General features: G+C 49.7%; 1 protein-coding gene across 16 annotated transcripts in view; it reads right to left on the bottom strand.

The window, feature by feature from the left end:
* The window catches only part of Gtf2ird1 (GTF2I repeat domain containing 1), a 93,949-nt gene extending 79,154 nt beyond the window's left edge, over nt 1-14,795 (bottom strand). For 6 of the 16 annotated variants that reach the window (XM_075977389.1, XM_075977325.1, XM_075977352.1 and 3 more), the window contains exon 1: nt 14,179-14,360. In XM_075977389.1, the coding sequence (XP_075833504.1) occupies nt 14,179-14,319 (141 nt within the window). In that variant the 5' untranslated portion in view covers nt 14,320-14,360. Of the gene's footprint in view, nt 1-14,178; nt 14,398-14,581 lie in introns of those variants that run through there. The other 10 variants (XM_075977334.1, XM_075977343.1, XM_075977468.1 and 7 more) reach the window with 6 other exon arrangements.
* Between the last annotated feature and the right edge of the window lie 10,989 nt (nt 14,796-25,784).

The raw sequence follows: 25,784 nt of genomic DNA, 5'->3' as shown, positions 1-25,784 counted from the left end.
GCATTGACAAAGTCAGGAAGGACTCATGGGCATCCAAACAAGTGTTCCCCAGGAACCTGGGCATCCAGGCCACACGGCTGAGCTCTGACAGGCACGACTATCATTGGAACCTGTTAGCTTCCTGCCTCAGTCTCTGGGCTGGGATTCCAGGTGTGTGCCACCATGCACGGCTACTCCAGGCTTACTCTCAATGCTCTCCCAAACTCCTGGGATTCAACTCAAGGCCTCCCGAATGCCAGCCAAGTGCTCTACCACTGAGTCACACCCCAGCCCCTCACTGGGGATTCTAGGCAGGTGCTCTACCACTGAGCCACACCCCAGCCCCTCACTGGGGGATTCTAGGCAGGTGCTCTACCACTGAGCCACACCCCAGCCCCTCACTGGGGGACTCTAGGCAGGGGCTCTACCACTGAGCCACACCCCAGCCCCTCACTGGGGGATTCTAGGCAGGGGATCTACCACTGAGCCATACCCCAGCCCCTCACTGGGGGATTCTAGGCAGGGGCTCTACCACTGAGCCACACTCCAGCCCCTCACTGAGGATTCTAGGCAGGTGCTCTACCACTGAGCCACACCCCAGCCCCTCACTGGGGGATTCTAGGCAGGGGCTCTACCACTGAGCCACACCCCAACCCCTCACTGGGGGATTCTAGGCAGGTGCTCTACCACTGAGCCACACCTCAGCCCCTCACTGGGGGATTCTAGGCAGGGGCTCTACCACTGAGCCACACCCCAGCCCCTCACTGGGGGATTGTAGGCAGGAGCTCTAATGTTGAGCCACGCCCCTGCCCTCTGACTTTGTTGCCCTGCCCACCTTTTATCCTCCTACCTAAGCTCAGAAGTCTTCAGTGCTCCTGGGGACCTTAAGAGGATAGATGCAGGCCCATCCACTGGAGACACAACACCTACACCAGAATAAACCCCAGGCAGCTGGGCGTGTGACTCATACCCATGAGTCCTCCGTTCAGGGGACTGAGGCAGGGGCAAATCCTGAGTTAAAGGTCAAACAAAATAAAATCCAGGGCTTGCATACCCAAGCCTAGAAGCTCCCATCCCAGGATGGGGCAATATCAAGACATCCCATCTGCCAGTCTCCTGAGATATCTTTTGGAGGAAGCCTGTCTTGGTTGTTAGACACCCCCCTCACACACACAACACACACCTATCAAACTACAAGCACTGTGATTTCTGAGGTTCGAGCAGATGTAAGGGGATTTAAGAGTTCCTCCCAGGGAGACTGGGGTTCTGAAGAGTAAAACCCAGTGCCTCTCTCCCCTGTGAACCACAACCAAGCTCTTCCAGGTGTCTCTGCAGTCCATTTTCTTTTCCTCCACTGGGCGTTTCAGATCATGCCCTGGCCACCATATATGTACAGTGCATGAAGTATGCATGCCACCATCCCTGTCTTACTTTCTGCTTTGACATGGGGTCTCACTGCGTTGTGCATCGACATCCCTGCTGGAAGGATACCCTAGACCCCCTAGCTAAGACGGAGGGTGCTCAGGGATGTGACTGCGAGTCAGACGAGTTCCGTCCCACCTGGTTTTGCTGGAACTGACGACTCTGCCCGTGAGCGCAACAAACAGAAGGTGTCTCATTTGTGGCTGGGCCTCAAGGCTCAGGCGGCAGGACTCAGAGGAGGGACTCATAACACAAGCTTGGAGAAGCCAAGAAGATCAAGGACACGCGCCACAAAAAAAGTCTTCCAAGCTGAGCCCTGCAACTGGTTACTGGGCCCAGGAAACAGAGTAATACGTAAACATTCTTTATAGCAGGGCGTGGTGGCGCACACCTTGAATCCCGGCAGGCACTCAGGGAGGCAGAGACAGGTGGATCTCTGTAAGTTAGAGGCCAGACTGGTCAGGCTCCAAAAACTCCACAGAAAAACCCTGTCTCGGGAAAAACAAAACCGAAAAAAAACAAAAATGTGATCCTCAGCTACACCATGAGCTGAGAGCCATCAAGTTCAATCCCTGGGGTCCACATAGTAGGAGAGAACTGACCCCCAAATTGACTCCACATGTGTCCCACAGCGCGCGTGTGCGCGCAACACACACACCAAAAAATATTCTCCCCCCACCCCCAAGGTTCTTCTTTATTCCCATGATGCTCAGAGGGATGAAGTCACTTGCCTGAGGCTACTCGGCAGGTCAGTGGTCAAGCTGGAACTTGAACCCACTCCTGCCTGGCTTCAAAGGCCCTGCCTGATGTTTGCAGTGCCCTCCGCTGTGAGCTGGGGATGCCCTGAGGAGGTGCTGTGGCCTCTGACTCAGGAAGACCAAAGAGCATTTCAGCTTGAAGGTGCTGAGACCAGAGTCTCAGGCTGTGGCTGGCCCAGGGTGGGCGGGCAATGGATCTGGATCAAAGAGGAGGATATGGTTTGCCCACCTGCCTGGGAGCAGGGCGGGTGCTGCGGGTGCTGTGTAGGCACCTGGAAGCCAGGGTGCATGGAGGAAGGGGGCGTCACCTCCCTTGCAGGGCCCCACTCACTCCCAGCTTTGGCCTTGCTGCTAGAAGCAGCTATTCCTGAAAAACCAGCTCCTAGATAAACACAAAAGACCAACCTGGCCCAGTCACAAGAACCCCCCAGAAGCGGCCAGGACCACCTTGGAGATGGGTGAGCTGGCAGGGGTCCTGTTCTACCAATGAGCCACCTGGGAGTATCCCAGGTCCCATCTGCACCAGTTACTGGCCCAGAGTTTTCCAGAGTCTCTCACTGAGTGCTGGTCCCAAGGGTCCAACCATTATGGACTTAAGGAGACATGGGAGAGATGCAGGGTGGGGGTGGGGTGCTGCGGTTGGCAAAACTTGTCAGGGGAAGGCCAGGATAACCATACACACACACAGACACAGCCACACTCAGAGAGACAGACAGACAGACAAGTTTTAAAACCTCCAAACTCATGGCTGGGGTTGAAGCTTAATTGTAGAAAGCTTGCTTAGTATGTGTGAGTTTCTGGATTTTAGCCACAGTACAGGGAAGGAAGGAAGGAAGGAAGGAAGGAGGGAGGGAGGGAGGGAGGGAGGGAGGGAGGGAGGAAGGAAGGAAGGACACGAGAAGAAACAAAACCCACAAAAACCCACATCTCAGCCAGAAGTGGTCGTGTATACTTGTGACCCTCCAGCTCTCAGGATGCTGAGGCAGAAGGACCAAGAATTCTTTTTTTTTTTTTTTGTTTTGTTTTGTTTTTCGAGACAGGGTTTCTCTGTGGTTTTGGAGCCTGTCCTGGAACTAGCTCTTGTAGACCAGGCTGGTCTCGAACTCACAGAGATCCTCCTGCCTCTGCCTCCCGAGTGCTGGGATTAAAGGCGTGCGCCACCACCGCCCGGCTAAGGACCAAGAATTCAAGACCAACGTAAACTATATAGTGAGAAGTCAACTCAAAACACCCACAAGGGCAAGCAAGATGGCTTGACAGGTAAGGGCACTTGCTACCACACCTGACAACTTGTTCGACCCCCAGAATCCATACAGTGGAAGAATAGGACACAGTTCTTCAAACTGCCCTCTGACCTCCAAATGTGCACTGTGGCACATGCATGCCCACCCAATAAATAAACCGTTAAAAAAAATAGTGATGGGGATCAGTTGTAGAGCGCTTGCCTCACAGGCAAAAATCACTCTTCAATCCCCAGCACTGCATGAATCAGACATGGGGATACACACATGTAATCCCAGCACTGCATGGATTAGACATGGGGATACACACATGTAATCCCAGCACTGCATGGATCAGACATGGGGATACACACATGTAATCCAGCACTGCATGAGTCAGACATGGGGATACACATATGTAATCCCAGCACTGCATGGATCAGACATGGGGATACACACATGTAATCCAGCACTGCATGAGTCAGACATGGGGATACACACATGTAATCCCAGCACTGCATGGATCAGACATGGGGATACACACATGTAATCCCAGCACTGCATGGATCAGACATGGGGATACACACATGTAATCCAGCACTGCATGAGTCAGACATGGGGATACACACATGTAATCCAGCACTGCATGGATCAGACATGGGGATACACACATGTAATCCAGCACTGCATGAGTCAGACATGGGGATACACACATGTAATCCCAGCACTGCATGGATCAGACATGGGGATACACACATGTAATCCCAGCACTGCATGGATCAGACATGGGGATACACACATGTAATCCAGCACTGCATGAGTCAGACATGGGGATACACACATGTAATCCCAGCACTGCATGAGTCAGACATGGGGATACACACATGTAATCCAGCATTGCATGGATCAGACATGGGGATACACACATGTAATCCAGCACTGCATGAGTCAGACATGGGGATACACACATGTAATCCAGCACTGCATGAGTCAGACATGGGGATACACGCATGTAATCCAGCACTGCATGGATCAGACATGGGGATACACACATGTAATCCCAGCACTGCATGGATCAGACATGGGGATACACGCATGTAATCCAGCACTGCATGGATCAGACATGGGGATACACACATGTAATCCAGCACTGCATGAGTCAGACATGGGGATACACACATGTAATCCCAGCACTGCATGAGTCAGACATGAGGATACACACATGTAATCCCAGCACCGCATGAATCAGACATGGGGATACACACATGTAATCCAGCACTGCATGGATCAGACATGGGGATACACACATGTAATCCAGCACTGCATGAGTCAGACATGGGGATACACACATGTAATCCCAGCACCGCATGAATCAGACATAGGGATACAAGCATGTGATCCCAGAACTTGAAAAGAGGAAGCAGGTAGCTAAGAAATTCAAGGTCATCCTTGGCTAAATACTGTGTTTTACAGGTCGACCTGAGACCCTGTCTCAAGAAAGAGGAGGGGAAAAAGAGAAAGGGAAAGGGCCTCATCATACAAACAGACAGACAGACAGACAGACATGCAAGTGCATGCCCAAGGCAATAAAGTATGCGCTGTTCTGTCTCACATAAATCACAGTCACATGGCCTTTCCATCCTGCTTCTCTACCCACAAAAGCAACTCGAAATTTCCACACCAAACAGAGTGGCTACAGCTGTGGACACATAACCGGGGACTCCCAACTCCCAACTGACTCCTGGAACAAGGAGAACCTAAGAAGTGGACATGACATCACTCAGGAGACGGCTCCCCTGCCTGGTACCATCCCAAGCCTAGCTCTCCTGGCCCTACAGCATAGATTCTGTTCCAGAGCCCACCTGGGCGGCGGAGGATCCGGGACCAGCGGCCCCGAGGGCGGCAGCAGGAAGGTGTAATTTCATCGCAGGGGCTCGCTGTGTGAGTCACCAGAAACGCCGGATGAAATTCCAGCTCCTGAGACCAGAGGTGGGTGCATTCCTGGCCTCGGGTCAGCTCTCAAAGGGGGCAGGGAAGGTGCTCTTGTGCAAAAGGGAAAGAGAGCCGGGCGGTGGTGGCGTACACCCTTAATCCCAGTATACCCTTAATCCCAGCACTCGGGAGGCAGAGGCAGGTGGATCTCGGTGAGTTCGAGGCCAGCCTGGGCTACAGAGGGAGTTCCAGGACAGGCTCCAAAGATACAGAAAAAAATCCTGTCTTGAAAAACCAACTAAACAACAAAGAGGGAAGAGTCCCCCCCCCATTTTGGATAGTTCCAAAGCACACAAATTCTCTGGGAATGCCTGGATTGCCCCGGAGATGTAGCTGGGGATGTGTGTGTGACACAACCACACAGTGTCCAACCGAGTGACCGACAGGCCTGGTGTGAAATACCTATAATCCCAGAACTCGGGAGACTGATGCAGGAGGATCTCAGAGTTTGAGACCCATCTTTACAAAATCAGTCTCACGCTAACCTGGGCTACAAGAGCGACCCTGTCTCAAACAGAGAGATTACGGATTTAGCTGAGAGGGACAATGCCTACCTAGAATCGCCCAGGGAGGTGCAGGAGGCATGGCTCAGCCGTGGAGTGCTTACCTAGAGTCCCCCAGAGAGGTATTACGGACTCACGCAAGTCAGCAACAGAGTGCCCACTTAACAAATGCAAAACCATTGGTTCAATGGGGGTGAGAAGAAAGAAATCCAAAAAGATTTCTTTCTGGTCCACGCTACACCAAGGGCAGTACTGAGTGCAAGAAGCGAGTCTCCAAGGTCATATACTCTGTCATCCCATCTATGTGACACTCCAGAAACGTAAGATTAGAGACAGAACATTGAGCAGTAACTGTCAGGGATGAGGGTTGATTGCCTGACCGAGACTGAAGGACCATCCCCTGCTCTGATAAATGTGGGATCATGTTGGTATGGGCACCAAAAAAAGACCTGTGCTGGTGTAGGCTTGTCGCCAGCTGTCCCCCAGCCAGCCAGCCAGAATATACATACATAGCCATGACTGGCGAGAGACACTCATAGGTGCTATCTGGAGATTACCACTAAGGGCAAGAGCCCTGCACATTTCCCATTGGCTGGTGGAATAGCCAATGGATGGGTGGAAAAATAAAGACTCCCCCTCTTTTCATTTTGTTTTCAATCTTTTTTTATTAAATTTAATATAAATTTTTATGTGTATGTGCTAACGTGAGTTTATGTGCACCGCGCGTGTGCAGGAGCCTAAAGAGGCCAGAAAAGGGTACCAGAGACCTGGGACTAAATTTTCAGGTGTTTGCGAATTGACAGAGAACCAAACCTGGGTCCTCTGCAAGAGCAGCAAGCACTTTTAACAGCCGAGGCCCCCCTCTCCAGACACAATCCAAAAGTGTTGTTTTATTTTTGAGACAGTCGATAGGTAGCCCAGGCTTGGTCTCAATCTCATAATCCTCCTGCCTCAGTCTCCCTAAAGCACACTCTCACAAACACATATATACATAATAACCAAGAATGAAATATTGGGGTCAGAAAGATGGCTCAGTGGTTAGCACTAGACCTTGCAGAGGACCAGGGTTCGATTCCTAGCACCCACAGGATGGCTTGAAAGCGTCTGGAACTCAGTTCCAGAGGATCTGAATTCCCTGGGCAGTGAGCATGCAGTTAATACACAGAGAAACATGGGTGCAAAACACTCATACACATAAAATAACGGTAACAATAAAAAGTAAATAGAAACATTTATAAAAATGAAGAGAGACTCAAGCTAGCCCTTGATCGGTCCCACCATGCAACACCTCAGGTCTGCATCAGAGCATGAGGGCCCTCACAGTGGGGTGTGGTGAATCTTAGCACTCAGGAGACAGAGGTGGCCAGAGCTCTGTAAGATCAATGCTAGCCTGGTCTACATATCAAGTTCCAGGCTAGACAGAGATAAACAGTGATACATACATACCCTGTCTCAAAAAAAAAAGAAAAAGAAAGAAAAAGAAAAAGAAAAAAATATTGCCAGGTGTGGGCCCCTTAATCTTGTACCCTAAGAACCATAAACTAAAGAAACCTCCACCCATGAACTCTTACCCAGCCTGCAGGATTCAGTTATAGCCACAGTAAATGGGCCGAGACACATGTGCTCATTTCACGTCCCCCAGGGAGGCAGCCCTTCTCCCCAGCCTGTGAGAGGAAGAGATGCAAACTTCCTACCTAACACTGTGGAGACAGCAGAGACACGGTCTCCTAGTGCTTGCTCAGTTTTGGCTTTACAATTTTTTGTTTTGTTTTGTTTTTTGGGTTTTGGTTTTTGTTTCTTCGGGGCAGGGTTTCTCTGTGTAGCTTTGGAGCCTGACCTAGAACTCATGTTGTAGACCAAGCTGGCCTTGAGCTCACAGAGATCTGCCTGCCTCTGCCTCCCGAGTACTGGGATTAAAGGCCTGCGCCACCATTTCCTGGCCGTTTTTTTTTGTTTTTTGAGGCAGGGTTTCTCTGTGTAACAGCTCTGGCTGTACTGGACCTCCCTCTGCAGACCAGGCCAGCCTTGAACTCAGAGATCTGTCTGCCTCTGACTCACAAAAATTAACCCCAAAACAAAAGGTTCTTGTACTTGGGATCTGAGAGCCCTAAATCTTCATGTCACCCAGACCTCCAGGGACCTCAGGCCCCAGTGAAGTAAACTGTAAACTCTACTAAAAAAGTTAAAGACAAGCCCGGCAGTGGCACAAACCTTTAATCCCAGCACTCGGGAGGCAGGGGCAGGTGGATCTCTGTGAGTTTGAGGCCAGCCTGGTCTACAGAGTGAGTTCCAGGACAGTCAAGGATACACAGAGAAACCCTATCTTGAGAAAATAAAAAAACAAAAAAAAAAAGGGCTGGGGAGATGGCTTAGTTGGCAAAGCACTTGCGGCACAAACGTGAGGACCCATGTTCAATCCCCAAAACCAACAGAGCAACAAGCACAGCATCAGTGAGGTGGCTCGGGTCATGGAGCTTACCACCAACCTGACAGATCTTAGTCCAGTCCCCAGGACCCACGTGGTGGGAGGACAGAAGCAATTCCTGAAAGTTATCCTCTGAACTACACACACACACACACACACACACACACACGCTCTGGTGCACATGCACGTGATACACACACAATAATAAAGTCAGGCGTGGTAGCGCTTCTAATCCCAGCACTAGGAAGGCAGAAATGGGCAGGTCTCTGAGCGTCACTGGACAGTCAGCCAAGGTTCCATGGCAAACACTAGGCCAATGAGAGACCCTGTCTCAAAACCAGCTAGCGAAATCGCTCAGTGGCTAAGGCGTGGACTGTCCTTGCAGAGGACCCCAGTGTGGCTCCCAGCATCCATGTCAGGTGGCTCACGACCACCTGTACCTCCGGTTCCACATCATCAGTCACCCCCTCTGGCTTCCACACGGCAACACAAGCATGTGCATGTGAGCATGCGCGCACGAACGCGCCCAAGCGCTCACACACACATAAAAATAAAACAATTCTAAACAAACAAAACCAAGGTAGAAAAACAATACAAGGCAGACAGCTTCTAAGAAACACAATATCCAAGCTAACCTCTGAGCTACACACACACACATTCACACACACACACAAAAAAAAAGTTAAGAGAACTATAATCAGATCAACTTGCTCTGTCCCTGGAGCCTTAATCTGACCCCTGACCCCAAGCCCCTCCCTTCTCTCACCCATACCCTCAATCCCCTACAGAACAAAATTATAAGGCTAGCAGATAAACCCCAAGATCTCCAGTTCAGGGTGCTCTATAAATGAACAGTAGTTCTTAGCTGAACTGCGTCATCCCTGACTTATCTGCAGTCCAAATTTAACCGGCCATCCTTATTTTTATTAGCTAAATCTAGACTTCAGCGGCAGGTGGTCCTGAAAGAGGGAGACAGGAGAACCTTCGAAGAGCTCCAGGCCAACCAGGCTCCACTCCGGGTCAAGAAAGGTGTCTGGAATGAGAGTCCCACCCTCCCTGTCCGGAACACACTCCATGAGTCATCCCACACCCAGAGACGGATAAAGTCCATCCACCAAAGAGAAACTCATCTCCCTGAGCCGGCGCTCGGAGCCTCTTCCTGCCCATAACCATCACCTGGACGCTGTGTCTGAAACTGACAAAGCAGCCAATCACAGGCCTGTCAAGTTAGGTCCTTCTAGACCCATGACCCAAGGTGGGTGCAGGGGCAAAGGCTCCTCTTGGGTCACAGGGCAAGGCGGGGGTGAACTGCGAGAAGAACCCAGGCTCCCCAGCTTCCCAGCACCCTGTGCACCCCCAATAAGTTGCTGAACTTAAGTGACCATCAAAACAGGAAGACTAGAAGGAAGGAAGACGTCAAGCCAGCCATGAAGATCTGCCCACGGTCACATTAGCTTTCTGTCATTTATTTAGTGTGGTTTATAACAAAATCTCGATCATTCCACTTTAACAACAAAGACTCAGGAGCCAGATGCTGGGGTGAAAGCCTGCTAGCTCAGAGAGGTAGAGGAAGCACCCAGCTGGCCATCCTCCGCCAACGTCCCAGAAGCCTCTCCTTTCTCCTACCATCTCAAACATCTCTCAAACTCAACGTCCCTCCCTTCCTCTTCCTGTGTCTCTCTATCCATCCTCCTGCATCCTGCCTTTTTTTTTTTTTGTGCACTAGTGTTTTGCTATGGATGCTGGGTCCCCTGGAACTGGAGTTACAGATAGCTGTAAGTTGTATGTGGTTGCTGGGAATTGAACCCAGGTCCTCCGGAAGAGCAGTCAGTGCTCTTAACCACCGAGCCATCTCTCCAGCCCCATCCTGCTTCTTCTCTAATTTTTTTTTCTTAATAATCCTGTGTCCACTCATGGTCACCTGGTTGCTTGCTCTGCCTCTTGACCGATGGTTGCCTTAATCCTATTTACAATATTCAAGCAGAAAGTTCTTGGATTAAAGGTGTGTGCCGGAGCTGAGACACACCACAGCTAGAATCAGGTTTTTCCAGAAAATCATGCAATCTCGGGGGTTGCACTGTGATCAAATATCCTGCAACAGTTCAGCGTGTGTGTGTATGCAAGTGCACACAGAGGCAAATGCCTCCCGGGCTGTCCCTCTGCAGGCATCATCCACTTTCTGCTTGTTTTGTCTTTGAGACAGTGTCTCAATATGTACCCCTGGAACTCACTATGTAGACTTGGCGGGCCTCGAACTCAGAGATCCATCCACCTGCCTCCACCTCCCCAAGTGCCTGCACCACCACTCTTAACTACTTTGTTGTTTTTTTGTTTGTCTTTTTGTTTTTTTCGAGACAGGGTTTTTCTTTGTAGCTTTGAAGCCTGTCCTAGGACTCACTCTGTAGACCAGGCTGGCCTCGAACTCACAGAGATCCGTCTGTCTCTGCCTCCCAAGGGCTGGGATGAAAGGCGTGCGCTGCTACCACCGCCTGGCTTGTTTTGTTTTCTAAGACCAGGTCTACTGCTGGAACCTGACACTGACCAAATAGACGAGGTGAGCTGGTTGGCAAGCCCCAGGGTCCATTTGTCTCCTTGTCCCCAATACTGGAAAGACAAGTGCACAGGACCATATCAGGCTTTTCAGCCGGGCGGTGGTGGCGCACGCCTTTAATCCCAGCACTCGGGAGGCAGAGGCAGGCGGATCTCTGTGAGTTCGAGACCAGCCTGGTCTACAGAGCTAGTTCCAGGACAGGCTCCAAAACCAGAGAAACCCTGTCTCGAAAAACCAAAAAAAAAAAAACAAAAACAAAAAAAAAAACAGGCTTTTCACACAGGTACTAGGATTGAACGTACAGCCTCATGATGTACTTACTTCCCCAGCTCCAGTCAGGGTTGTTAAACCACAGACATGCGTGTTGACCGGGAGCTCCCCGCTTCTCCATGCAACTTCACTCCTAAGGTCAGAAATCCATCCTTCTCCAGGCCCACCTCCACAGTAAGTCTCTGCTGGAACTTCGCTAGTCTCTGAAGGGTCCATATCTCCATCTCTCCTCATCCGGGAGTGCGCTTATGCAACCTTTGAGTTCATGCCAAGCATGGTGGCACTTGCCTGCAATCCTAGTACTTGGGAAGGCTGAGGTAGAAAGATCATGAGTTCAAGGACAACCTGGGCTACATAGTGAGACCCTGTTTTAAATGAATAAAGTAAAAACCAACTCAGTATGCAGTATCTGATCCCTCAGTCAGGATCCTGTTCTACTCCCTGGAGCTTCTGAATTAACTCACACAAATCTTGCTTTTCAAGCATCTATCAAGGTTTCTGCAGGCCCCAAGCAGCAGGTTTGTCCCAAAAATCCTGGCTTGTGTCACTGGCTGCTGGCTGCACGAACACACACACACACACACACACACACACACACACACACACACACCTGAAGCATCTGAAGAGAGAGATGCAGGAAGAATCAGGCTGGGGGCCACAGTGCCAGCCTTATGTTTGGGGGAACACATAGGTTGGGATAACTTGACAGAGTGTCCCTTGGGTGCCAGGAATGGAGGACGTCCTAGAAAGACAGTAGGACATGCCTGTAATCCCAGCATTTGGGAGACTGAAGCAGGAGGATTGTCCTGAGTTACAGGTCAGCCTGAGTTATAAAACTAACTACCTAGCCAGGCCACGGTGGCTCATACCTTTAATCTCAGCAGAAGCAGGCAGAGCTCTGTGAGTTTGAGGCCAGCCTGGTCTACAGAGCTAGTTCTAGGACAGCTAGGGCTGTTACACAGAGAAACCCTGTCTCAGAAAAAAAAAAAAAGTAACTACCTAATTAGTCTAGTCCTTCACGGCACGGGTATGAGTGCACACGAATATACACAGAGAAAATAACAGAGGATTTCATTCATTCATTCATTCATTCATTCCAACATGTGAATTCAACAAGTGACTAACAAGCTCCCATCCCCACTTACATGGTGTGCAATCCAAGGGACACACTCGAAGAGCTAAGCAAGATAGGGACAGAAGAAAGCCAGGACAGTATGGCAACACAGATGTGGTAGGCTCTGGGGACAAAACATAACTAGGCAACTCTTGAAGTTTGAAAGAAAAGAGGAAAATTCTACAGGCTTCCACACTGTCCCTTAGCCAGTTCCTCAGAAGGATCCCCTGAGTGATTCTGGGGTGTCCTCGCAGAGGGCCAAGGTGAGAAAAACCCAGGGTCTCGGAGGCCGGGAGATGCTGTCTGTGGTCCCGAGGTCACACTCAAGACATGATGAATATCCCGAGCCTTGCCACCCGGGAAGCTCACCTCGGGTCCCCAACAACCCAGCTATTACCCAACCGTGCACGCCCCGATCTCTGCACATGCAGCAATTGAGCAGCTGCCTCCGAGACCTCTATTATTATGTCTGCCTTTCGGACTGTTTCCAAGTCCCGGGCACTAGACTGCCGCGTGTCAGGGGCCGGCTGGGCTCATGGGAGCCTGCCTTACATGATAGCAAAAATGTCATTAGTATGTAAATAAATGACCCTTTCCCCACCCCCAAGCCCCGCATCGAGACAAATCACTTAGGAAGTTAGACATGCCCCTCAAGACAGTGTCCCCAAGACCAAACTCTTGTGTGCAACGACCAGACAAGGAAGCCTGCACAGACCCAATCCTTTCTCATTTCCCCTGTCTGGGATCCACTGGGACCCTTGGAGTTGGAACTGGCAATTTCTAGGTCATCCGCAGAGCTGGCTATAGAATGAGATACAGAGCAAGCTGTATACAGAAACAGGCTAGGGGGTTCCAACATCCCCCCACCTCCAGGCTAGGCCTGTTTCTAGGTCTGCTGATAGCTTCTCTAAAGAGGCCAAAGTCAATCTCAGCACTTCTGAAGCCCTGAACAGGTGACTTACGATGTTGAGGCGCCGGACAGTATGGGCACCCCATTTTGATGCCCCACTACCCAGCCCCTCCCAGCTGCCAGCCACCAGCCTCCTACCACTTCCTCTTGCTCCAAATAGAATAAATAATCGATGTCGGTGCCCTTTCCCTCTGGGAATGACGCTGCTAAAATAAATGAACGGATCAAGGCACCTCCCAAGGCCAGAGACTGGAAGGCCACCACAGAGGAACGCGGAGCACTCACTGACCGCTGAGCACCCCGGACGACGCTCTGCACTGAGCAGTAAGAGAAGCCCCTACTAAATCCCCAGTCCTCTGGGGAAAAAAAAAGCCGCGGCGGTCCGGCCACCCCACATTCCAGATACACACTCCATAGGTGAGCCCAACCCCTGAGTTCCTTCACTTCTCCAGGAAGGGGGACCCAGGAACTGCCACCTCAAGTCTACTCCTGGGATGCCGGGTCACCAGAGCAGAAGCCAACTGGAGCTCCACTAGCCTCCTGACTGGGCAGAAGAACTCTAAGAGCCACGTCCCCCCAGCTTTCCCTGGGGCCTAGGCCAGGGAAAGGTTGCACTCCCAGCTCCTGCCTGGCTGCAAGGCTGGGTGTCACAACGATCAAGATCACTTCTCGAGACTCCGGATGGGGAGACGCTAGGCACCCTTTGGCCCCTCCCCCTCCTCCTCAAGAACTCCGAGACCACCCACAGTCGAGGCTCCCCCAACTTGTTCCTTGGCACCTTCTGTGCCCCTCTTAACTGCCACCCTAAGTCTCTTTACCGTCACCCCCAACCAACCAAAGAGGTCCGGCTCCTACCATGCAAGCCAGCCCCTTTACAGAATGACCCCCTAAAAGAAACCACCGCTCTGGGGCAGTGTGCGTACTCAGCTTGCGCTTTGGGAGACAGGAGAGGAAAAAGGGGGGAGGAGGTCTTTAAAAGCCTCTTTCCGACGCCCCCTCCACCAACCTCCCCACGGCAGGGCAGCACCACTGACCTCATTCGCCCAACTGTATCCGGGCCTGCTGGGCTCCAGGCCAGTGGGGCGCCTCTCTCGCCACCTCCGGGGAATGTGAGGGTAAGAGGGGTGACGGCTTTCCCGATTCCAGCAGGTATCCGGAGGGAAGAAGCTGACCATCCCAACCCATCCCCCTCCAAACTCGAATTATAATCCCGATCACGTGCACACACACCCCAAAAGGCGGGCCTTAGAATTGAGACACCTGGAGGGGGAGGGGAAGGGAAGGGACCTCCCATGCACACAACACACTGAAAAGGCGGGGGGGTGTACAAAATAGGGGCTCAAGGCCAAGGCAAGCTCCTGAGCACCCCCTCGCCATCATTCCCCACCCCATCCCCCACTCCCACCCCACCCCCAGTCAAACTTTCTCCTTTTTTACCTTGCAGGATCCCCAAGCGCTCCGGGCGCCCCGGCCCCGGCCCGGCGGCCAGGACTCGCTGGATCCAGTCGCCACTGGCTGCCGAGTTAATAATCCGAGAATGGGGGGGGACAGGATCAGTGGAGGGAGGGAGGGAGGGAAGGAGGGCGGACGCGGTGCGGGCGGCCGGCCGGGGGCTGCGCGGGCCCCCACCCCCGGCGCGGGCTGCGGCGGAGGGCGGGGCGCGGAGCGAGCGCGAAGCCGAGCCCGGGCTCTGGGAGGTTCTCTCTTTGTTCTGTAATCCCAGTAAGATTGCCAGCCATTCGCCCCGGCCCTAATCCCAGCCCCGCGCAACACCACCCTCCATTGGCTGTCATTTACATACGGGATTAGCCCGCACGGCCCGCCCCGTGCCACGGTGGGGGAGGACTCACAACCTTGGGGCCTCCGGAGTCTCCCAGCCGCAGATTAGAACCCCCCTCCCTGGGGGACGTCAGGATATATCAAGGTCACTCGGAGGACGCCTGGAGGATCCCTGGATGGCTTGCCCTGCTGGTCACTTTGTATCCCGAAGTGTCCAAGGTCGGGAAGGGAGGAATCCCAGGTTTCCATCTTGGATGGCCTGACCCAGTCCTTTTTATTTATTTGTATTTATCTCGGGATCTCATAAAGCCCAGGCTGCGGTCAAACTGTTCAGGACCAGAAACTTAGAATAGCCTTGAACACCTGATCCTCCCTGTTCTACCTCCCAAGTGCTGGGATTACAGCCTTGCACCTACACCAGGGAGGATTCAAACCCATGGCTTTCTGCATGCAAAGCCACCAGCAACCAACTACTCTTCTAACACATGTACATCCTAACGTCCTTATTGTTGTTTTAGGACAGAGTTTCACATAGCCCACACTCAAACCCTCTGTGTAGCTAAGGGTGACCTTGAATTCCTGATTCTCCTGCCACTATTTCCCAAATACTGGGATTACAGATGAGCACAATTACACAGAATTTTTGGACCCAGGCTTTTATTTTACCTTCTGTATGCTACTGTATGGGGGTGGAGGGACACATTTCCCCCCAACCTCCCCAAAGCCATATGTCTTAAATCAACCCAGCAGTTGGTAACCAGGTAGTCCCCTGAGTGCCCGAGCAGGCCTTTGCTGGAGTAGACACAGCAGAGGGGGGGGAGCGCAGACCAGTCCCACACCACCCAAGGAGGTCTTGCCCAGGTTCACAGAGTAAGGACATGGTGGAACACGGCTGCAGTCTCTGCACGCAGGAGTCTGAGGCAGGAAGATTGTGAGTTCACATGAGAATGGGCATCACAGGAAATTCCAGACCACTCTGGTCATACAGAATCTTTGTTTGAAAATAAAACTTTTTTTTTTTTTTAAGAGCTAGGCTTGGTGGCTCACGTCAATAATCCCAGGGTCTGACAGTCCAAAGCTCGAGGATTGCTGGGAGTCTGAAGCCCATGTGGCTATGAGATCCTGTCTCGAAAAGTTAACACACGCGCGCACACACACACACACATGCACACACAGTGAGTTAGGAATATAGCTCAGTGAGTAAGCAGAACAATTATCTAGTATGCTTGAAGCCCTGGGATTGACCTTCAGCTCCACATAAAACAGGCTGATTTGACAGCAGGAGGAACTGGAGTTTGAGGTCATCCTAAGCAACATAGTGTGTTTGAGGCCAGCCTGAGCTACAAGAGAACCTGTCATAAAAACAAAGAAGGATCTACCAGATCCTAACAGTGCCTCCTCATACAAACACATCGGGCCTTGGTAACAATTAACCTCAACCTACCATCTCTAGGGACAAGCTCACTAGCCTCTCCCTCAGGGAACTCCTCCCCTCAGCAGGACAAGGAGGGGCCAGAGGGGGCCCTTGTGCCCTGCCCATAGAGGGTGCTGGGCAGAGCAACAGAGATCAGGAATGAGGTCATAGGTGATGGGCCCCTGGAGACCTAAGGATGCCTCAAGGCCACCTAAGTGGTCCCTCTGACCTACTCGCCTGGTGTCGGCCCTGATTAGACACCAAGGTCAGGGCAAACGTCAAAGGTCTGGTGACTGAGTGCGTGAGTTCAAATCCTGGCTCTTCCAGTTTCTATCCAAGTGAGCCGGGGCAAGGTAGTTCCCCTGTCTGAGTTTCCACTTCCCCCTTCCCACAGCCTCTCGGTCAACCACAGCCTGACTCCCACGGTGGGTAGCGCTGCAAACGGCCAAAGGAAAGTCATGTGACATGTAAGATCTCTATGCCTTGTTAGGGACATGCCTACTATCCTAGCTGCTCAGAGACTGAGGCAGGAGGCTGGCAAGATGGCCAAGTGGGTTAAGGCAGTTGCCACCAAGCCAGATGACCTGAGTTTGATTCCCAAGTCCCGGTGGTGGAAGCAGGAGAACCAACTCCATCAAGATGCCCTCTGACCTCCACACATGTGCCATGGCACATGAATGTGTGTACACAAACACACACACACAAATAAATAAGCAAGCAAACAAATAAATATAAACAAAGAAGTTTAAAACTACCCCAGGCTACATAGTGAGAATTTGTCTTAAAATAAAAGGGGCTGGTAGGTAGCACATGGGTTTAATCCCAGCACTCGGGAGGCAGAGGCAGGCGGATCTTTGTGAGTTCAAGTCCAGCCTGGTCTACAGAGTGAGTTCAGGACAGCCAGGGCTCCATAGTGAGACCTTGTCAAAAAAGCAAAAGCAAAAAAGGAGAGGATCTGAGATAATAGCTCAGTTGGTTCGGTTCTTGCCTTACACGCAAAGATCTGAGGGTGAGCCCTATACCCCAGGAATGGCTCCACAGTTACTAATACAACGATCTGAGGGTGAGCCCTATACCCCAGGAATGGCTCCACAGTTACTAATACAATGATCTGAGGGTGAGCCCTATACCCCAGGAATGGCTCCACAGTTACTAATACAATGATCTGAAGGTGAGCCCTATACCTCAGGAATGGCTCCACAGTTACTAATACAACGATCTGAGGGTGAGCCCTATACCCCAGAAATGGCTCCACAGTTACTAATACAACGATCTGAGGGTGAGCCCTATACCCCAGAAATGGCTCCACAGTTACTAATACAATGATCTGAGGGTGAGCCCTATACCCCAGAAATGGCTCCACAGTTACTAATACAACGATCTGAGGGTGAGCCCTATACCCCAGGAATGGCTCCACAGTTACTAAAACATACTACTCATGCAGAGGGCCTGAGTTCAGTCCTCAGCACTCCCTCTGGGTGTCCCGCAATGTTAGTTCCAGGGATCCAACGACATCACCAGCACCTGCATTCAAATGTACATACCCACCCACACACCCACACACACATAGCCTAATATTTTAAAATGAATTTACGATTTTAAGTTTCTATTTAAAAAGTTAAACAAAACTTTTGCTGGGCGGCCGTGGCGCATGTATTTAAAGCCAGCACTGGCACTCGTGAGGCAGAGACAGATGGATCTCTGTGAATTCGGGGCCAGCCTGGTCTACATAGGGAGTTCCCCATGGCTACATAATTGAAATTTGTCTCAAAACCAAACAGCAAAACAAAGCACAAGTGTCAGGAATCACAGCGCTCCTGCAGAGATGGGAAGAGAGACCCTCTTTCAAACAAGCCGGAAGGGAAGACTTGTCTTCTGAACTTCACCTTGTACACAGTGGGCCCACATTCTCACACATGATGTATATATGAACACATGTGTGCATACACACATACTAACTAGGTGGAAAATAACAGAGGAAGACACTTGACATTGACTTCCATACCCTCCACACACACACACACACACACACACACACACACACACACACACACAAAGAGGGTGTGGGAAAGGAGAGGAGCCCTCTGGAATCTGGTTGAAGCCTCTCTCCATCTGAGAGTCTTCAATTCCAACATAAGCAACATTTACTTCAGGCCTTTCTCTCCCTTTCCAGCTCAAAACCTGTCACTTTCTCTCAGTCTCATGAAAAGCCTTTTGTGACCCCACTGGCTCCTGTCCAAGGCCCCCATTTTATAATCCCAATCATCAAAAGTGAGTGAGTGGCCAGATAGCTTAGTAGGTAAAGGCACTTGCCACCAAGCCTGTGACCAGAATTCCATTTCCCAGTCCCACATAATATGTGCACCAGGATTACTAAAATCCCAGAGATGGAAATTGGGGTTCAACCTGAAGATCAGAAAAGCAAAACAGCCAGCCACTGGCTCTTACCTCTACCTCAGTCTGAAACGGAAATCCTGCCTCCAGGAATCTCAGAATGAGACTGACTGAGAGCTGTCTCCTCCCCTTTTATATTCCTCTCTAGTTCTGGGATTAAAGGTGTGCACCACTACCATCCGGTTTCTATGGCTAACTAGTGTGGCTGCTGGGATTAAAGGTGTGTGTCACCACTGCCTGGTCAGCAAGGCTGACCAGTGAGGCTGTCTTACTTTTCTGATCTTCTGGCAAGCTTTATTTAATAAAATGCCAATGAAATGCCCCTAGAGTAATGCAAGGAGAAAACCAATTTCCGCGACTTGTTTGTCCTCTCACCTCCAAGTTATGATACCGTAGCAAATGTAAATGCCCCCATATAAATAAATGAATGAATATGAAAAATTAAGAGGAAAGAAGTTGCTTAGCAACCCTTTGATATGTTGAGAGCCATTAAAATGGCGTATCTGTCGGCTCCTAAGATGCTTAAGTGGGACTCTTCTAGGAGAAGCCACACCCAGACTCTTACGTGTGTCTTAGTCTTTCCCTAAGCAAACACTTGTCTGTTTTTCTGTTTTCTTTCTTCCTTCCTTCCTTCCTTCCTTCCTTCCTTCCTTCCTTCCTTCCTTCCTTCTTTTCTTTCCTTTTTTTGGGGGGGGAGGGTGCAGGGATAGGGTCTATGTAGCCCTGGCTAGCCTGGAACTCACTATACAAACCAGACTGGCTTCAAAGTCACAGAAATCCACCTGCTTCTGCCTTCTGAGTGCAGGGTTTAAAAGTGTATGCCATTACAGCCGGCCTCTTTCTATTTTTAATAAACCCCAGCTCTCTTCACATTGGCTCATCATCAAATGCTCTTCTTCCCTAAACCAGGGATCCGGTTTTACCTGAGCTGAGGTCCATAAAGATTAAAGGAACCAGCAGGGCGGTGGCGCACGCCTTTAATCTCAGCACTCAGGAGACAGAAGAGGCGGATCTCTGAGTGGGAGGCCATCCTGGTCTACAGAGTGAGTTCCAGGACAGCCAGGGCTACACAGAGAAACCCTGTGTCGGGGTTGGGGGAGATTGCAGGAATTCTGCAGGCTACCGGGGTGACAAGATGGAGTTGTGTCTTTAGTCCCTGTTGCCACTGGCAGTCTATTGGTTTCTGAAAGGAACTGTTCCTCAACTGAATCCTAGATCTTAGGGGTCTACAGAGCTGAGACTTGGTGGGGCAGAAGACCCTCGGAGCTCAACACTGTCGTCTGCATTCGCCAACAGAATCCACGGCACCAAGGACAAAAGTAAGGAGTGGGCACAAGTCCCTCCTCCCAGCCTCCCGGTTCCTGTAACCCCCCGCCCCCCAGAGGTTAACCAACCAGCCTTACATTATCCATTAATGTAAGAGGCTGAGAACAGAACTAAAACAGAAACCTTGCCCTGCTACATCCCAATTTTTTTCTTTTTCTTTTCTTTCTTTCTCTCTCCTCTCTCTCTCTCTCTCTCTCTCTCTCTCTCTCTCTCTCTCTCTCTCTCTCTCTCTCTCTCTCGTTGACAGGGTTTTTCTGTGCAGTCCTGGCTGTCCTGGAACTCACTCTGTAGACCAAGCTGGCCTCGAACTCAGAAATCTACTTTCTTCCGTCTCCTGAATTCTAGGACTAAAGGAGCGCACCATCACCGCTCAGTTCAATATGAACTCACCAATGGGTTCTACTACACTGTGTACCCTAGGCTAAGTCAGTCAGACCCCCTGGGCCCTATCTTCCTGAAAATTACATATAAAATGGGGCTAAAATAGACCACTTTTTTTGTGACTAGATTTCACATAGCCCAGGCTAGCCCGAAGATGATTCTCCTTCACGGACTTCCTGAGTGAAGAGATTGTCTGCTTCATGGGTGGAACCTAGGACTTTGTGAACACTGGGCCAGCACTCTACCAACTGAGCCACATGCCACCCTCAACAGACTGTAAAAGGGAGTGTATCGGGACCCCCTACTTCTCTGTCACCCCATGAGCTCCTGTGACAAGATCTGTTCTCTCCCCACTGGTTACTGCAGACAGCTGTCCACAGGACTTGGTCTCTAACCTCCCTGAGACCTGGATCTCTGCCCTCCAGCAAGCCAGTATGATTTCTGTCTATGCCGTTCTAGACCACTGCTATGGGACAATGCTCTCGTGCACTGTGAAGATTTGTTACTTCTATTAGTTTAATAAAACTCTGATTGGCCAGGCAGGATGTATAGGCAGGGCAACCAGACTAAGAGAATTAATTCTAGAAAGAGGAAAGGCAGAGACACAGAAGAAACAAGATGAGAATGCCTCACTGAGAAAAGGTACCAAGCCATGTGGCTAACACAGGTAAGAATTACGGGTTAATTTGAGTTGTAAGAGCTAGTTAATAATAAGCCTGAGCTAATAGGCCAAACAGTTTGCAATTAATATAAGCCTCTGTGTATTTCTTTGGGACTGAATGGTTGCAGGACCAGGTGGGAGAGAAACGTCCATCTACAAATGGCATCCAAATGAATTTCCACAAAAAGCCTGAGAAAGATTAAAAAAAAAAAAAGGGGCTGGAGAGATGGCTCAGTGGTTAAGAGCATTGCCTGCTCTTCCAAAGGTCCTGAGTTCAATTCCCAGCAACCACATGGTGGCTCACAACCATCTGTAAAGAGATCTGGCGCCCTCTTCTGGCCTTGAGGCATACAGACAGAATATTGTATGCATAATAAATAAATAAATATTTAAAAAAAAAAGATTAAAAAAAAAATGGGGCCGGGCAGTGGTGGTGCACGCCTTTAATCCCAGCACTCGGGAGGCAGAGACAGGTGGATCTCTGTGAGTTCGAGGCCAGCCTGGTCTACAAGAGCTAGTTCCAGGACAGGAACCGAAAAGCTACAGAGAAACCCTGTCTCGAAAAATAAAACTAAATAAATAAATAAAATAAATAAAAATAAAAAAGAAATGGGGAGGGAGGGACTGGAAAGATGGCTCAGAGGGTAAGAGCACTGACTGCTCTTCTAGAGGTCCTGAGTTCAATTCCCAGCAACCACATGTTGGCTCACAGCCATCTATAATGAGATCTGGTGCCATCTTCTGGTGTTTAGGCATACATACAGGCAGAACATGGAGACAGAACACTGTATGCATAATAAATAAATAAATAGATAAATAAATAAATAAAATCTTAAAAAGAATTTCTTAAAAAGATTCAAAAAAGGATTTTAAACAGACAAGAACAGAGTTAAATGCAGCTTCTTGGTAACTGCCTTTACTCCAGTAGGCTCTGTTTGCTGGAGGTGCAGCTCCTTTAAGAGAGGCTTCCTGATTCAGCCTTAGCAGCAAGAACCTCGCAGCTCTTTTAAGAGGCCTTACTACCAAACAAATGATGTTCATGAGCAGCCAGTGGCATGCTTCTTGGTGGTGCCATGGACCTAGAAACTTCTCAGAGTTGTGGCAAAAAAATGTGGCTCCAGCCAGTACCTCCACCATGAAGCTGGGCTTTCAGGAAGCCAAGGAATAAAATCTAGCCAGCCACCGAAGCTGCAGCTTTAATCCTAGCCATATCGCGTAGCAGATTAAAGGCTTATAGATAGATATAGTAAAGACAAATTCAGACAAAAAAAAAACCTCTAAATGGTTTACAGTGTGTTTAAAAATATACGTAGGCTTGGGTGAGACAAGAAGAAGTATAGAGAAAGTAAAAAAAAAGAAATAGAGTAGTTAGGTATGGTGGCACACACCTTTAGTCCCAGCACTTGGGAGGCAGGCAGATCTCTGTGGCTTCAAGGCCAGCCTAGTCTGCAGAGTGAGTCCAGTATGGCCAAAGATACATAGAGAAACCCTGTCTCAAAAATTTAAAAAAAAAAAGAAAAAATAAAAAAATAGAGTAAAAAAAAGCCACTTAAAGATGGAAAATACACAGAGATATGGATACTGTATGTTATTGTGTTGTCTTTGAATTGTTTGACAGCTGAGGAAGGAGCCACAGCTACTAAAAGACATTTGAATATAAATGCTGCTCAATTAACCCAACCTGTATATTTTGAAAATGTCTTGACTTCAAAATTTAAGTCAAAAGATATGTTACTTTGGAGAAGAGGTTTTGCTTTTGTTTCCACAGGAAATGAGAGGCTGTGGATTCATTCTTTTTTTAAAATATTTATTTACTTATTATGTATACAATATCCTGTCTGTGTGTATGTCTGCAGGCCAGAAGAGGGCACCAGACCTCATTCCAGATGGTTGTGAGCCACCATGTGGTTGCCGGGAATTGAACTCAGGACCTTTGGTAGAGCAGGCAATGCTCTTAACCGCTGAGCCATCTCTCCAGCCCTGTGGATTCATTCTTGGTTAAGAAAAATAAGGTTCGGGGCTGGAGAGATGGCTCAGCGGTTAAGAGCATTGCCTGCTCTTCCAAAGGTCCTGAGTTCAATTCCCAGCAACCACATGGTGGCTCACAACCATCTGTAATAGGGTCTGGTGCTCTCTTCTGGCCTTCAGACATACACACAGAAAGAATATTGTATACATAATAAATAAATATTAAAAAAAAAAGAAAAATAAGGTTCAATTTAAGACGCCCTGAAGAATCTCCAGTGGGAATGAATACCCAGATGAGCCAGTGTCTCAGAGCACCTCTGTTGTAGTTTCCTCTGAGTTCTGCATCCAGAACAGCATCAAAGCTGCTGGCTGAGATGATCCAGCCTCACAGAATACTCTAGTCGGGACTTGACCACAATCCTAAATTTTATTTGGGTCCCCATAAGATTATCAGCACCCACAAACAGCAAGAAGTAGCCTAGAAAACTATGCCCAGTTGCTGGAGATATGGCTCAGAGGTTAAGAGCACTGGCTATTCTTCCAGAGGACCTGGGTTCAATTCCCAGCACCCACACGGTGGCTCACAGCCATCTATAAGGAGATCTGGTGCCCTCTTCTGGACAGCAAGCATACATGTCAACAGCACATTGTATGCATAATAAGTAAATAAATCTTTTTTTAAAATAGAAAGAAAACTATGCCCACATTCCCGAAATGTGGATTATGGATGATTGTCTTTGTTTAGAGTGTTGGCTACAGGTTGTTATGGCTAATGATCAAGAAAGAAGCTAAGATGGGAAGTGGTGCCACAGGCCTTTAATCCCAGCACTCAGAGAGGCAGAGGCAGGCAGATCTCTGTGAGTTTGAGGCCAGCCTGGTCTATATGAGCTAGTTCTGGGACAGGTTCCAAAGCTACAGAGAAACCCTGTCTCAAAAACAAACAAGAAAGAAAGGAAGGAAGGAAGGAAGGAAGGAAGGAAGGAAGGAAGGAAGGAAGAAAGGAAGGAAAGGAAAGAAACCATGTCTCAAAAAAAAAAGAAACAAAACAAAAATCTTTCTGAGATTAAAAAAAGAAAGAAAGAAAGAAAGAAATTTAGCCAAGTCTTTTGGCAAATGTTTGCAATCCGGGAAGTTGACAGAGTGAAACAGGTGGATGGCTGTGAGTTCAAAGCCTGTCTGAGCTATCTGTAGCATGAATAATAAAAACCCAGAGACAGATATTGGGGTTCAAGCTTAAGATCAGAAAAGCAAAGCGGCCAGCCACTGGATCTTAGACTGAAATGGACATCCTGCCTCCAGGAATCCTCAGATTGAGACTGAGAGTAAAACCTGTCTCCTCCCATTTTCTACTCCTCGCTAGTGCTGGTATTATAGCTGTGTACTACCATCCCCCAGCCTCTCTGGCTAACTAGTGTGGCTGCAGGGATTAAAGGTGTGTGCCACCACTGCCTGGTCTGATGACTGAGTAGAGCGGCTGCTTTGCACTCAGATCTTCAGGCAAGTTTATTTATTAAAACACAAATAATAGCTATCTGGCAAGACTACCTCAATGAAAGAAAAAATAGGAGTTGGGATGTGGCTTAGTAGGCAGAGGACTTGCCTAGGATGAACAAAGTCCTGGGTCCATCCTCAGCACCACATAAACCATGCTTGGTCCCACACTTCTGAAATCCCAGCACCTGGGAAGTGGAGGAGGCAAGCCAACCTTGAGACTGTTTCACAAACATGAAGGGTTGAGAATGCAACAGCGGAGTGCCTGCCTAGAACCCACCCCCTACCACCCAGTGAGGACTGAGGTGTGGCTCAGTGGTAGATCCCCTGCCTAGAATCCCCCAGTGAGGGGCTGGGGTGTGGCTCAGTGGTAGAGCACCTGCCTAGAATCCCCCAGTGAGGGAACCAGGGTGTGGCTCAGTGGTAGAGCCCCTGCCTAGAATCCCCCAGTGAGGGGCTGGGGTGTGGCTCAGTGTAGAGCCCCTGCCTGAAATCCCCCAGTGAGGGGCTGGGGTGTGGCTCAGTGGTAGAGCCCCTGCCTGAAATCCCCCAGTGAGGGCCTGGGGTGTGGCTCAGTGGTAGAGCCCCTGCCTAGAATCCCCAGTGAGGGGCTGGGGTGTGGCTCAGTGGTAGAGCTCCTGGTTGGATGCTTCCTCAATGCAAGGTTGGGGTCACACTCACTGCAGATCTTATCCTCAGCGTGGATCTAGGTTCCATCCTCTATACCATACATAAAGCAAACTGGAAGAGCTGGCGAGATGGCACAGTGGTAAGAGCACGGGGTGGCCTTGCAGAGGACCCAGGTTCAGTTCCAGGCACTCACTACTTGTGCCGGTTCACAACTGTCTGTAACTCCAGTTCCTGAGATTCAAGGCTCTCTTCAGACCTCTGTGTTGCACAAACTTGCATCCAGGTAAAAGACCCACATACATAAAATGAAAACAAAATTATTTAATTCAAATTTAAAAGCCAAATGAATCTTTTGGAGTTAACTGCCCTTTTTATTTTAAAGAATCTAACTTTTTAATCTCTCGCTTGGTGGCAGTGGTGCACACCTCTAATCCCAGCACTCGGGAGGCAGAGGCAGGTGGAGCTCTGTGAGTTTGAGGCCAGCCTGGTCTACAAGAGCTAGTTCCAGGACAGGCTCCAAAACTACAGAGAAACCCTGTCTCAAAAAAAAAAAAACAAACAAAACAAACAAAAAACCCAAAAACAAAAGAAAACAA

This window comes from Microtus pennsylvanicus, chromosome 1 (genome assembly GCF_037038515.1).
Source record: "Microtus pennsylvanicus isolate mMicPen1 chromosome 1, mMicPen1.hap1, whole genome shotgun sequence".
Classification (NCBI taxonomy): Eukaryota; Metazoa; Chordata; class Mammalia; order Rodentia; family Cricetidae; genus Microtus; species Microtus pennsylvanicus.
Note: the sequence above shows the minus strand (reverse complement) of the source record. Positions and strands in the feature narration are given on the sequence as shown.